Genomic DNA, 15,856 nt, shown 5'->3' on the forward strand with positions numbered 1-15,856 from the left:
ACTATGGATAGCTGCTGTCAGTCAGACAGAATCACGATGTCCTTTTTGTTCTTCAGAAATTAAGACACAGCCATGAGGATGGTAGATGCTATGTACAGCGAGGTGTGAGGGATGCGGGACAGAGCCTGAAGATTCTGTTTCCTCACCTTCCTACTCACCCACACAGGCAGTTACATGCCACCAACAAGAGACACCAGACGCAATTTAGGTTAGGAAGGGCAGAAATCAAAGGTATTTTCTAGCAGTAACTGAGATCTAGTTAATGGACATCAGGCAGCTGTTAGGGACTTGCCACGCCTTCCAGGTATCTGAAAACCACTGGCTCTGGCTGTCCCCTGGCAGGTAGCTCCTGCTGATGCCTAGAGTGGCAGGTGGCACAGCGGCTCTTCAACTTGTATTTCTGCAAGTTTTCAATGGTCATGTAAGCCCAATTCTCCACATTAAATCAGTTTCTACTGGAAATCCCAGCAGTGACTTCTGATTTCTTGACCAAACAAGGTAAACATACAAGAAAAATGGTCACAAATGTTATTCATTTGTGATAAGCAAATTTAATTAAGCTACTACAGCAAGTTCTCTGTACTTCAGACTCTGAGAACTGTATTTAAGTAGAGTTCATTTTTCTGTAAGTTTTACTCAAATGACCAGAAGAACCAAGAAACTGGCAGAACAAGGTAAGCAGGCTGAAGAGCAAAAGCTGGCTGTTTAATTCTGTGAAGTGATTTTCCATGTAAACAAGGGTCCAACTTTTGAGGTATCCATTTTGGGCAAGAGGCAAGCCACAGGTGGGTTAATTAAAAAAAAACAAAAAAGAAAATGAAAAAGGTGGTTTTCAACATTTTCAGCACTGTTTGGCCAGATGAGGTGGCTCCTACCTGTAACCCAGCACTCCTGAAGCTGAGGCAGGACGACTGCCAACAGTGCAAAACTAGCCCAGGCTACATAGTGAGCGCCTGTCTCAAAAAACCCAAGAACAACAAAACAGAACTGCTCTTACTCGATTTCAGAATACTGAAACCAAAGGGGCTGAGACCCATTCACTTAGGAACCTCAGGGAAGGTCAAATTTTAGAAACCAATATGCAAGCATGTCAGCTAGTTTTTCCCTGGGAACCCGTCATTCCCCTCATTCTTCTGTCTTCTCCCACAAAGAACTAGAAATGTGCGAACTGACTTATACAAATCTGTGCTGAGAAAATAACAGTGTTTTATGTTCCTAATGTTGTCATCAAAGACAATTGCGTATTCAAAGGCAAGCATATTTTCCCACTTCACTTAATGAATGCACTCAAAAAAAGATGACATATGTGAAGAACTTTCAAAGCTAATTTTCCTTCAAAGAAATCCTTTAAATTTTAATCACAAAGCACAGATCCAAGTTAACAATCAGGAACAAGATGAAAGTCTAACAAGGAAACGTAGCAATAAGTTAATAAAAAGCCAATATTGGGTTTACATTTTATTCAAAAGATAAAAAAATTAAGATCAAATTCAAAGCAAATATGCTTGATACTTAAGAACAATTCTACATACAAAATACAACAGGAGTTTTTAAGCCCCGTTAAGTCAAACTGGCTAGATATATTCAGGTCTAACAGAAAGATACTCGGATATAATGCCATTTTATTTGTCTTTGCTGTCTCAGACATTTCCTCCCCAAAAGGGCATTACTGAAGGACAATACATCAAGCTTTCTAATGGGTCCACCTCACAGTGAACTCGACACCCTAAAACACCAACTGACGCCATACTAGCCCAACGTCACCTACACGGGAGCCACGGCCAGAAACGAACTGTAGTGCTCTTGACACATCTAACCCTCTGCAGCCTGCAGGACAACCCAGTACCATTAGTGGGCATTAACCTTTGGGTCTCACAAATTAGAAAATTAGAGTAAGATTATGGCAGTCTGTCAGTAAGCACTACTGCTTCCTCTCTAGGGATAAAGGGTCTGAAATTCTCATTATTGCATGCTTGAGAATCCCCACAGTTCTCCTCCCAACACCTCACTACACGTGCCTCCATTTCAAACCATGCAAAGCTGACAGAGGCAAAAATTAACTCCTAAAGAACCAAGAACATACAACAGCTGTTACATTTTTATATGAGTGTCATTATAATTGTTGAATGTTTCTAAATCACTCAGTATACACCACAAATTAAAAACATGTTACTCATTTTTATCCCAATAAAGCTGTATAATCTTATAGAAATAGAGGCAGACTGATAAATGGAAAAAACTATAATTCCATCCAGTTATTTCTCTATTTAAAAGCTACATTTTTATTCATTTTCAATTACACATCCATACTTTGTATTCAATCTGTGCCGAAACATAAAAAGTAAAGTACAGTTACACTTCAGCATTCTCCATGAGAAAACACATAAGCAAAGCTTAGAATCTGAGTGATGAATCATGTAACACGAAGCTCACATATATTCCTTTCAATCTGAAAAATATTCTGTTGCATACATGCTCACCAAGAAGAGAATGATGTATTTATCTTATTTCATACATAATTCCTGGGTGTATCAGGATCGGCTGATTATATGACTCATAATCTGACCATTTTTCTGTGCACTAGCACAAGATTAGTTTTTATTTCTAGGATGCTTGTTAAGTCTATAATGTTCCTATATCACCATAAAAAATGAAACACTGCCTATAGATTAGTAAGAAACTTAATCTGTACTTCTTTCCCTTATCCAAGTTTTAAAGAACTGTTTTTTCTCTAAATGCCTCTCAGTGAAAAGTGGCCTTTTAATTTTTAGAAAAATTCTTTCTTGGTCTCTATGAAGAAATCAGTGAACACTGAAGACAGTCAATTGAGAAGAATTTAAAGAAACTGCTAAGTGAAGCTCAATTTTACACCGGAAGTGTAGCCCATGGAAAAAGTGATGCCCACTGGTGAGGCGGTCTGAGGCCTTGTTGTGGATGGAAAGTGCAGGAGGGAGAGAGGACTGAGAGCGCCCAGAGGCTCCACTGAGCAGACCGACCCAAAGCACATCCGCTCACGCAGACCCCTCTGCCCCAAGAGTCTCCTCAAAGCAGAGCAAGTGCTGTGAGCACGAGGGAGCGCCCGGCCTGCTGTGTATGAAAGGAGTTTGTAAAGGGAATCTCTGTTCTATAATTTAACAGACTGCCACGTACCACTGAAACTCCAGATTGTCCTGCCACTCACTACACATATTATTCTTCTCAACAATCAACACACTAGAAACAGATTATCACAAAAGAATTATGGTAACTTGCAAAAGTATAGTACCTATCAAGTACTGTATCAGAAAAGAGTACATGGCCATCTCTAACGATCCTCTCCAAAACAACTGGAAATTTGGTGTAGAGATGTGGCTTTTAATAATACTTATGCTTACACTTATTTATAATTATTTTAAAGCAACAGTAATGAATAAAATCTTAGCATCAGAAATGTTTACTAATAACTAAAGTAAACCATTCACTACATTCCTACATTCTAATACAGCACAATTTTAAAAACAACTATATACATATACACACTTCAAATATTGGCAAGTTGCTTCAAAATGAAATTCTCAGCAAGTTTTTGGTAATTTATTCACAGTTCTGTCTCAGAGTCACTGGATTTAACAAGAGGACAAAATAACCAACTGGCTCTGAAAACTAAACTTTCATTTTAAAGAACACAAAACAGAAACAAGGCAAAGATGACTGTAACCCCCCCCCCAGTATAATTTAAATACCAACGTTTTTATTTAAGCAAAAATACATACAACCATGAAACATTCAAAAAACTAACAGGGTCATTTCTATATTCATTCTGAAAACAGTGTAGAAAGCAATTTGAGAATTTCGTAGGATGCTCCCCTTAGCCATTACTTATGATTATGTAACAAGCTATTACAGACTTACAATATGGTAAAAGTTAACAATTTGTGAGTTAACTATACTTTGTTTTAACCCTGGACATTATATCACTGTCTTCAAGTTAGAGATATGTTTAAACTCATCAAGCTAGGAAGATACTGCAATATTTACTAATAATATGTAATTATAGTTGGGGGAAGTGATTTATGTGTTAAAACTTCTAAACTTGAGACTCTAACAGTAAAAACAAAGTAATCTTAAATCTATGTCCATTGGGAAAACTCTCTGCCTGGTATTCTCATACACAAAATGTACTAAACGTGTAGATATTGTTAAATAAGTATCTTTATCATTCTTCAATTTCTTTGGCCTCCCCAAATTCAGTGCGAACTATGATTATCTTTCAATAAATACTTATGAAAGAATGTGCTTTTAAAAACACTAATTGTAGTTTACAGTAAATGGGTAACATCTGTCTTCCTCTTTTATTATTACAGAATATCCTAACTGAAAAGGGGGAAGGGGAAGAAAAAACTGATCTTCAAAGAACTTCAGATATATTAAAGCAAACACTTCAACTTCTTTTCCTACTTTGAAGAGTAATAAAAATAAATGTCACAGGACTATTACCTAGGAGCCAAAAACAATGAAATAAGGACAAGAGACCTGGATTAAAAAAAATGATTTTCATTTCAGAAGCAACCCGCTAAAAACCTAAACTAAAAAAGCTAGTATCAGCTCTCTCAATCAACAGCCACCCTGTGTCAGTTCCCTTTGAGGAGCATCTCTGCATATTAATGACTGCTGTCTTAGAGAACCACAGACATGTATATACATTTATAGCTTGTGATAATGGCTTACTGGACAAGTGCATTTCTTATGAAATGCTATGTCCCAAAACTTGGACTATTACTTAAGTAAACAAATCTTACTGACTCACAGCATTAAAAGCTCAGCCCACCTCAGTCTTCCCACTCTTACACTGTGCCTTCCTGTGAACCTGCTCCTCTCAAGTGATGAGTCTGCTTGAGCAAAACGACTTGGCTCTGAGGATGTCATTTTCAAGGCCTAGCACACTGACTTGCTCATAACAGGTATTAACAAACACCTGTTGAAACAGTTGGAATAAACTAAAGATAACAGTAACTGTTCCCTTATCCTTATCCTGGGTCACAGGTGACTTTTAAAAAAGAAAAGCTAATTCCAAAGCAATAGCTATTTATTGGGCCATGTGCTAGATACTACATATGTCCACCTGCCTAAAAAAGGATTAGGGATAACCACATGAAAGCAACTTTAAACTTTAAATGCACTACAATATAGACTTCTTATATAATGAAATTTTTTGCAAAGAATCTCTTTTGATGATTCAGATTTTTATATCCTATATTACAATGATGTTGGCTGGTATGCTCACTCAGTGGCTTGCCTAATTATAGTATTATTTTGTATTAAGAACTAGTCTAGCTGGGTATGGTGGCCCATGCTTGTAATCCCAGCACTTGGGAGGTAGAGGCAAGAGCATCACTGTGATTTCAAGATCAGTCTAAACTGCACAGTGAAATGCTGTCTCAAAAAAAAATTATAGTCTATAAAAGCATTTAAAAATCATTAGATTAAATGGTGTAGAAACCAAGAAGAAAGAGGGGGAGGGAAACTGTGTTTCTCTGAAAAATACCACTTTGTCCTTTATTTTGGTTTTTGATACTCAGGTCAGAAAATACCCTAGCTTGAAGTGTGTGTGCGTGTGGCGGAAGACCAAAGTCACAGTCAGATGGAAGGCATGAGCTCTGGCATTCTAGTACACCGATGGGTTATTCCAGTCACCAATACTGAAGAGTACACCACATAGCTACAAGACAGGACTCATCACTAAGCGATGATAATGTGTGACACGATGGATAACCTAAGCCTCCTGAGTTAATCATTTCACAATGTGTCCACGTAATGAAATACCACACTGTACTCCACAGTGATGCACAAAAATGTCAGTAAAATAATTTAAAAGAAATGCTCTAAACCCATACAATTTACATGTACTATTATATCAAACATAAGAAATAACACTATACTCACACTAAAACTAGCAGGCTTATACAAAATAATCCTAGAAACAATTAAAATAGGTAAGAATAGCTATAGCAGTTAAATAGATGTAAGTAATGACCTTACTTTATCTTCTAACCAACTAGGTTTCTGTCACCAACACTGAAGGTCCTTCCATACCACCTCAAAAAATGTCAATTCCTTCTCTAACCCTCAAACACAAGCAGAATTCTGTGCTTTTCTTGCAATAAGGATAGCTATTACAAAACCTTAACCTCATCAAAAAGTTCAAACACAAAAAGAATGACTGAGCTTAACAATCATGCTAAATATTTCACCTTCACAATTTAAAAGAGAACTTTGGAAAGAAAAGGACTTAACTGAACTATAACCCCATAATATTTATTCTTCTATAGCCCCCAAGATATAGCCCAAAAGTTCTGTGAAGAAATTATTAGTCACATTAGGGGTAACACATTACTTTAAATATTTTAATCTAAACTGTCAAATTGACACTAGCCAGCTGAATGCATACCAATATCACTTTATACCATCTTCAATCCTACATTAATTGTAAGGGTGGAACACAGAAAATACAGACAGAAAAAATACCTAGGAAGTAACACTCCATTGATGTCGCTCTTCATTAATAGCAGTATAAAGCATATTATCTTTACATCTGGGCCTAAGCTATCATACACATTTAGAGTCAAATGATTATTCAAAGACTTGCAAATCTTCCAAGTAATTGCAAGGAAGTTCCATCTGGCACTAAGGGTAGTAGTGTTATGTAACAAGGAAGTGGAGGATGTTAAATTAACTGCAAAAACTCCCTTAGGGCAAAACTGAAGAGAATATTTGTACCAGTACTGATTCGACAGCAGCACTGTGTTGTGAATTTAGAAAGAAAGAAAGAAAGAAAGAAAGAAAGAAAGAGAGAGAGAGAGAGAGAGAGAGAAAGAAAGAAAGAAAGAAAGAAAGAAAGAAAGAAAGAAAGAAAGAAAGGTCCTTCAACAGTTATTTAAAAAATAAAAACTACATACAAGGAAACAAAACTTTTAGGAGATGAAAAAATGAAGAGTAGGTTATCCAACAACTGCCATTTTCAAAGTTAAAGTCATATTGTTAGTTGTCCAAAGCAGTTCAAATTGAAAGTTTATGCTACAAAACTGTGTACATATGTTTTATTAAGGATTGACTGACACCAACACACTACTGTAATATTATGCTTCCTAAATTATTTCCACTCACAGATAAAAGACAAGTTTCAGAAACAAGCTTAACTAAACTTACATATAAATCCTACCAAGAAAAGTTTTCAGTCTTTTACAGTTTGATTTAAAAATAAAACAGAAACAAGTTTCAAAATAAATCACAGTATTTTCTATTTATATAACTTAGTAAAACCTTCAGTAAATGTCCAAGTATTAAGAATACATTGTCACTGGCTATAGATATTCCAATTAAATGAACCACTCTTTCATTGGTCTGAATGAATAGAAGCCTGATAAAACAAATGCCAATGAATTAAAAAAGATAAAATCCTCGCAGATGAAAGGGAAGGACTCAGAAGTTCACTACCCAGTTCTTTAAAGAAAATGACTGCTAAAATATTTCTGGATACAGATTCTAATACAGATTTCATTATTCAAATTCCTTCACACAGTACTGAAAAATATGAGGCAATTTCACAATAATCACAAATTTAGTGAAATAATTATAACTGATATATAAATATGGATTTACTAAAAAAGGCTTCCGGGGTGATATTTTAAATCAAAGTTTTAAATACAAAAGGTGTCTTGTGTTGCTTAATCATCCCATTTCTGATGCTCTTTACTCTACTGTTACAGATTTGGCTAGATTCCGTGGGAAATCAACCTGCAAAAAGAAAAAAAAGGGGGATTAAGAGATTATACAGATTTAGAGAAAGGAGCTTGCTATAAGTAAGTTACTTCATTTAGAGCCAGGCCCACACCTGTAATCCCAGCTACTAAGAAAGCTACCCAGGAGATCACTTGAGCCAGGAGTTCAAGGTCAGCGCTGGCACTATAGCAAGACTTTATCTCAAAAAAATAAAAAGTTAATAAACTAATTTAAAAATATCACAGGCTGGACACACAGTAGTGCACACCTATAACTTCAGCTACACAGGAGGTTGAGACAGGAAGATCGTAAGTTCAAGGCCATCTTGGACAATTTAGTGAGGCCATGTCTCAAAATTTTAAAAGGAGCTAAGGATGGCAGGTATAAGGCCTTGTGCTCAACCCTCAATACTGCAAACATAGAAAAAGAACAAACAAGAAAAGCTGTACAATACAGTCAACCAAATAATGTACCATAACAAAAATCTGAAAAAGGAAAAAGAATTCTTAAGATGCGAATACACACAAAGATGCTTTGGTCCTAGATAAAGGTGGTAGCCCTCACACGGTATACTAGAAATAATAAGAGCAAACTGTTAGTACAATAATAGAGGGTTAAAAGTCCTGCAATGTGCACGAGAGATCTAAACAACAGAGGCTACAGGCCAACTGCTATCTTATTCAGTAGAGGCATACACTAAGAAAACAGGTGGAGTTTGCCCAAGGAGAACCCCAGTCTTACAAGGTGACTCTCCAATGTTCACTCGAGTTCTATGGGTGAGAAAATACATCATGTAACACAAGTCTTCGGGCCATAAAAGATAACAGGTGACAGGTACGTATTTGTTTGGGGTATTGTTAAAAATTTGGAAGGAAAAGTATCAGAATGTACCCAAGTGAAAAAAACCAACCCCAGGTTTCTGCAGCGGTAGACCACTTACGTCATAGCCTCTCAGCACAGCAAGGTGGAAGGCCAGCAACTGTAAGGGGATCACACTGAGAATGCCCTGCAAGCAGTCCACTGAGTGGGGCACCTTGATCGTTCTTTTTGTGTTCTTAATAGTTTCAGTATCCTCCTTATCACAAATTACCACAGGGCGTGCCTGGGAAAGAAAACCACAGACACAATCACAAGAAAGCAAATGCAGGGCTACAGCCCCAGCATGTGCAGGTTCTGTACTGCACAATCCACATACAGCCTCACTGATGGGCATATTTAAACTGGCATGACTGATCTCACTCAGGCAGTGAAAGAAACAAAAGGTCTGTGAAATTCAATAATCTTTAAAAACTCAAATAACTAAGAAATTACAGGCTTAGTACCTGAATGTCAGTGTTCTTAGGAAGTGGCATCTTTTGGGAGTTGTACATACAATTGATCTAAAGAAAATTCTATCAAAAACAGCATTCATAATATTAATGTAGAACGGTTAAGGTTTCTTCTGAAATAATTATTTAAGAATATTATATTAAAAGCAAGCAGCATGTGCTAGTTTTAAACAGACAGAACTTGGAACCAGGAATTTCGGTTTCACTCTTGGCTTCAGTTTTTCCCAGGAAGTCCCTGCCTTGGAGGTGACCTCCAGGTTTCAGTCTTTGTTCCATCTATTGTGAGATCTATGAGCTAGTTCCTGTCAAAACTCAAGGGCTGTATTCCAAAGCAAGTGAATTATCAGCGTAAACATGTTATAAGTCACCTATCTGGCCCTGGTCTATCATTTTAATAGTAAAATTCAAGTAAGTGCTAATAACTCAACTCTTAACCCCCAAGTGTCCTGACAACCACTCTCAACTCACCTGTCGGGCAATCACCTGCTGAAGAGCATTCTGACATTTGGCGTAAGTGTGATCTCTCATGATGATCATGATGACAGGCATCAACTTATCCACCAAGGCTAGAGGGCCATGTTTCAATTCACCAGCAAGGATGCCTTCCGAATGCATGTAAGTAATTTCTTTGATTTTCTAATTAAAAAGAACCAGATAGAGCTTCAGAACACTTTTCAAAATTCTATCTTCATGTAAATATTATACAAAACATCTGCTATATGAAGTTACAATTTATACAAAAACATTGAATATGCTATAAATATACCTATCAAGTTAGTAGATCATCATAGTACCAATAGTATCTATTTTTATAGTATTTATTGTTATCTACAGTATAGTATTTGGAAGTTTTAAAGCTCCACAAGGACTTCTTTAAGGTTTGAGATTATCTTGAATATTTTCGTATTTCTTTGTAACTATTCTCCCACTTGCTAATTTTAATTTAACCTTTCACATTTGAACAACACATAAACCCAAGTTACTTGCTAAATACAAGTTATCATGGTAAAATGTGCTTTTCTTGGTTTTTACTTTGGTATTACACTCTGGGACAATACTAGTTAACACTACATCAAATGAGTACTTGGAAAATCAATCCTACAATTCTTTTGTTAATCTTGAACAAAAGACTTGTCGTCATTCCCCAGGTACAAAAGCAAAACACTCTCTTAAGGGAAAAAAAATAATGCACTAATAAAGAATACTTTAAAAGTTCCATCTACTTCATTCATTCAAAGAGTATGACTGAGGCCAGGGGTATAGCTCAGTATTCTGCTTGCCTAGTGTGGGGAAGGTCTTGCACTACAAAACTAAATGAAACTAAAATAAATAATGATTGTGCCGGTCTATATACACGTCAACAGACTGAGATTATGCAAAAACATACCAGCGCCCCTTCAAGACAAGTAGCATAATGATAGCCTCTTCCCATTATCAAGACTGACTTCTGATGATAAAGTTCTGTTGCCAATTTTTGAATTTCATCATCCATGCTTAGCACTTCCTTAATCAAATCTGGTAAGAAATAAATGTTAGCAAAATCTATGAAAAATGTATACTAAAGTTAACAGATTTAACAATAATATATTGGTAGCAATCAACAAAAGTTAGTGCTTCAATTCTTCTGCAGTATCATCGAGGCATTTTTAATATATGGCTGTAAAAGCAAAAAGATCTTACTAAGTAGCTTCAAGAGTAAGAAGAGAGCCAGGCGTGGTCATGCACACCTATAATCCCAGCACTCAGGAGGATCGCTGTGAGGTCGACGACAGCCTGGGTTGCAAAGTGAGTTTAACGCTAGCCTGAACTGTACAGTGAGACCTTGTCTCAAAAAAGACAGACAGAAAGACAGAGACAGAGAGAGACAGAGACAGAGAGGATGAGAGGGAATTTTACCCATTATCCACTCCCTTCGAAAACAAAAGGACACGTAAATATTCTCATACCAGGCAGTCGTTTCAATCCAAGCATGATCTCTTTGCGTCTCTCTTGCATGGAGATCCGGTCATCACACATCATAAGAGCAAACATCACGAGGGACACAAACTGGCTGGTGTAGGCCTGAAATGCCACAGGCAGGATAATGAGCTGCAGCTGCCTCATGAAAACTTAGAAATTTTAATGTTTAAAAAAGATGAAAATACAACTGGAAGACCTTAAGTACAAGGCTGGTGGGGACTGAAAAAGGGGAAAGGAAAGGAGACAGAGAGGAGCAGGAGGAGGAATGAGAAATTCCCGACGTGGGCAGCAGCTTTGGCCCAGGCCTGGGAGTTCCACCTGGCTGCAACCCTCCCTTTCTGCCTACCCCACGAATTTTGGATTTCTCAGAAAGTTACGTTGTCAGGCTAGTCTTGGACCCATCAGCACAAATGATCCTCTGGAGCAGTTCAGATGACATGTACGTGCCACCATGCCTGACTACCATGCAAAGCTTGAACCTAAAATATTTTCATGTTTGTCAGATATTCATATTCTTTGAGAATTTTATTGGGGTTTTCTTTCTGTTTTTCAACTTGGGTTTTTGTCTTTTGGGTTTTAACTGATTTTAAGAAAGCCTCTAATATTGTTTCAAGTACTTTTCCTGAGTTTGATTAATACAATGGATTTGGATTAATACAATGTCTTCTTATTTAATTCTTACATATTACTAGAAGCTTAATCAGTTAAATATTTTTAAGCTTTTAGGTTGTTTTGATTGCTCCATTTTATCTTTTACATTTTTCTTTAGTCTATCTAAAATTAATTTTAGTGAAAGTGTTACTGTTTTTATTTTAAATGGAGCCAATTTTCTCTCCATTTTCTATTGGTCTGTGGCATTTTCTATAGTCTTTGAGGTACTACAGTTTTGTTGCAGGACTATTGATTTTGTCCCACAGATCTATCACTTCTTTTAAAAAAAATCAAACTTCCCATCTAGAAATACAGATTTTCATTAATCCATGGTAGGAATTTAAGTCTATAAAGCAGTATTTTGTTGTTATTGTTTTGTCTTTTTGAGACAGGGTCTGGCTGTGCAGTTCAGGCTGGCCTTGAGCTCACTTTGGTAGCCCAGGGTGGTCTTGAACTCACATCAATGCTCCTGCCTGCTGAGTGCAGCAATATTGTTTTTATCTAAAAATGTTTATGGACCATCTATGTGTTTCTTGGTAAAGTTATTTTGATTTGGTTTTTATAGCTATTGAAAGCAGAATTTCCCTCTAGCAGACAACCGTATAACTACTTTTTAAGCAGACAGTTTGTTCATAGAGATTTTGTCTTATATATAGCACTTACTAAATGTTTGTCTGTTTGCTTTTTGGTTTTGACACAAAGTCTCATTATGTAGCTCAGGCTGGCCTCTAACTCTAGAGTGGTTCTCCTGTCTCAGCCTCCCTGAGCACTGGAATCACAGGTGTGCACCAACTGGCTTGTGTGTTTACTCTAAGAAGTCTTTCAGTTGATATTCTCAAGCTTTACAAGTAGTCAACCACAATTGCAAAGGAGAATTCTGTTTCATCTTTTTCCATTGTTTTATTATCTTTTCTTACTAAACTACATAGAACTTCTAGAACAGAAATAATATGAAATAGGTTTCATACCAACCCAAGGTTAACCTTTTGGTAATTAAAGTGAAACATCACGTTGACAGACAGTCTAGGGTATTTTTTTACTTCCATGTCACAGTACTGCTATGGATAAAATCCTAAGAAGGTTCCAAAAGAGCAGCTGAGGTTTACTAAGATGAAGATCCTAGTTTTCTGTTCTGTAGTTCATTCATTCATTTTTCACTATCACTTATTAGGTTTTCTTTTTCTAACTGAACTCAATAAGTCTTGTTTTGTTTTTGATACTGGAGACCAAACTCATGACCTCGCACTCAGCAGGCAGGTGCTTGCATCACTGAACTATATCCCCAGCCAATAATTCATTTTCTTCTTAGAAATAGTTTTTTCTTTTATTTTTTTGGCTTTTTTGAGACAGTCTCACTATGCAGTCAGGCTGGTCTTGAAGTCACTATCTAATCCAGCCTTGAACTCACAGCAATTCTCCTGTCTCTGCTTCCTGAGTGCTGGGAATACATTGCTACACCCAGTCTAAAAATAAAGATTTAATGCTATAAATTTACCTTTAATTATCACTTTGACCACAATTTTATCCTTATTGTTCACTGTCTTTATTTTTTCTAACATGTCTTTCTTAATGGTAATTTTGATATCTTTTTTTAAGTCAATAATTGTGTAGAGGAACATTTTTATGTTTCAGATATTTGAAGATTTTACTTACATTTTTATTATTAAAGCATTAGGATTATTGTGCTATGACAGGTTATAGTATCAATGACTACACAGTAATATTTTGTGTAATTTTAACTTCAGGATATTCTAGTTTTAATGTATTGAATTTCTATCATTCTTCATGGATCACTTCATTAGTAAGTACTTTCCGTCATAATTTAGATAATGAGACACCTTTAAAATAAAATGAGTGTCTATAATGTGCCTTATCTTCCCAACAGTTAAATGAGCCTCCCTATTTCCCCTGTGGCTCTTCCACAACTACTGAGCCACACATACTTCAGGAACAAAAATACTATGATGTTTTTTTCAACAGATGGTGCTACCATCATATAAAGGAGCCTCGAGGATGTTCTGTATCACAGAAAACCTACTATACTGCCGGCTCTTAAAGAAGAAATTGAAACGCATGTGCAGCAATCTCATGACCACGGATACCCCAGCAGCAGTGCGCCACACTAACAGTGAATGGCCACCACTCTGAACACCTCTTATATCTGTAGAGGCCAAAGATAACTTGTATTAATCTCAAGATATCTCAATATACTCAGTATTAAAATATTTATACAAGTTTTTCTCTTTCTGATGTACACTTTTTTTTTGGTGGACTCTATGTGTCCCTGTACTCATATAATGTTCCACTAGGAGGTCAGAATTATTTTTCCACGGCACTGAAGGAGATTTGAAGTCTTCTGTTTCCAAGTCTAAGACCATCTACGATCTAAATTCCACTGCCTCTACACTACATCTTTTTTCTGTGGTTTGTTTTTTAATAAACCAATTAAACACAAAAATATAAGGACAGAGGGAACGACCTACCATCTTGCACCACCTCTGGATACTCAAAATGACCGATTAAGTCATATTTCAGTTCTTCCGGTCCACCACTAAAAATGTTACTCTACAATCTAGTGTTTTTTTAAACTGAAAACATTTCAGCACTGGTCGGTAAATGCAAGTAATTTCAAACTACACATTTTTTTTCCAATGCACTGCTATTATTGCTTAATTTCCAATTTCAGTGTTATATTTTCATTTTCTTTTCTCCTCTGTTTTCAGGACTGTGAATTGAATCAGGATCTTACACATCCTAGGCAAGTACTCTCCACTGAACCACCCCCACCCCTGATATTTTACACTTCAACGACACATACCAAGAAACCAATCAGGACAAAAATAAGCTACAATCCTCCACTGCAATCTACTAAGATTTAAAAGAATTTACCAGGAAAATGTTGATTCTGAATTTTTAAATTTGGTTTTCTTTTTAGTCAGCCAAAAACAAAGTTACATGGGTATATTTTTTAAAATTCAACAAAAGTCAGCACTGTGGTGAAAAGTTAAACACCTGCAATAACATACAAAAATTTATGAAGCTACATATTTTTGCCCATTAATTCCCTCAGAAGTATCAAATTGTCTATGGTCTGACATTATAAGAAAGTCAATAATATCCCTCTAATCCTGACCATTTTTCAAATGAGGTTAAGAATTCACAAACAGAATCATCACTGAGCCCAGGGATCCAAATCAGTGATAACTTCACTGACTAACAATTAACATATAAACCTGTATCTAAAATTTAGAAACAGTCTAAAGATCTCAAAACTTATTTGAAATAATCCCATACCCGTAATGTCTAAGACAGTTGAAGAAAACAAAATTAGTTTGGAATTTTAAAAAAATGAAAATACTAAACTGCCATATTACTAAATCTTCAACACAGTCACTCTTAAAAGTATATAGTATAAAAAGATGCTTACTTCCTTATGTAAGATATGAGCATTGGAGAAAGCTAGGTGAAGAGGTGAAGAGTATATGAGTGTTCTTTGTACCCGTGCCATGGTCTGAATAGGTGCCACTGACTAATGTCAATTTGTTAAAGCTTGGGTCCTTATGGGGAGGTGGTGGGACACTTAGAAAGGCTGTTGGCCACTGGCACCATTCTCTCAACTAGACCAGGGATTTTCTGACTCTCTAATCCTCTCTGCATCCCAGCTCTAGACATAAGTAGTTTGTTCTGCCATATGCTCCTGCCATGATATTCTACCCCTGCCAGAAGCACAGTACAATGGAACTGCCTAATTTTGGAACCTCCAGAACTATGAGCCAAAATAAACCTTTTTTCTTCATAAGTTAATTGCCTTGGGTATTTGTTAACAGTAATGTGAAGCTGACTAATACAACTTTGCAACTTCCCATAAATCTATACTTATATCAAAGAAAAGATTTTTTTAAAAAGGATTTATAAAAATAACTGAATGAACCTTAAAAACTTTGTTTCACAGAAAAAGCCAGATACAAAAGGCATGCATTGAGGGGCTGGGGATTTAGCTCAGCAGCATAAGCACCTGCCTTGCAAGCAGGCGGTCGTGAGTTCGACCCCCAGTACCGATAAAAATGAAAAAGCCAAAAAAAAAAATGTGTGTGTGTGTCTCATATATATATATATATATATATATATATATATATATATATAATGCATTATATAAACCC

At 36.3% G+C, this 15,856-nt stretch overlaps 1 protein-coding gene across 2 annotated transcripts in view; it reads right to left on the reverse strand.

Moving 5' to 3' along the window:
- Positions 1 to 1,445: 1,445 nt before the first annotated feature.
- The window catches only part of Gfpt1 (glutamine--fructose-6-phosphate transaminase 1), a 63,940-nt gene continuing 49,529 nt past the window's right edge, over positions 1,446 to 15,856 (reverse strand). For both annotated transcript variants that reach the window (XM_003469036.5, XM_005003364.4), the window contains 5 exons: positions 11,033 to 11,147; positions 10,474 to 10,601; positions 9,555 to 9,722; positions 8,699 to 8,860; positions 1,446 to 7,773 (listed from right to left, as the gene is read on the reverse strand). In XM_003469036.5, coding sequence (XP_003469084.2) covers positions 7,729 to 7,773; positions 8,699 to 8,860; positions 9,555 to 9,722; positions 10,474 to 10,601; positions 11,033 to 11,147 — 618 coding nt within the window. In that variant the 3' untranslated portion in view covers positions 1,446 to 7,728. The remainder of the gene's footprint in view (positions 7,774 to 8,698; positions 8,861 to 9,554; positions 9,723 to 10,473; positions 10,602 to 11,032; positions 11,148 to 15,856) is intronic.

The sequence above is a fragment of the Cavia porcellus genome, unplaced genomic scaffold (assembly GCF_034190915.1).
Source record: "Cavia porcellus strain 051 isolate PalLab524CR breed Dunkin Hartley unplaced genomic scaffold, mCavPor4.1 scaffold_18, whole genome shotgun sequence".
NCBI lineage: Eukaryota > Metazoa > Chordata > Mammalia > Rodentia > Caviidae > Cavia > Cavia porcellus.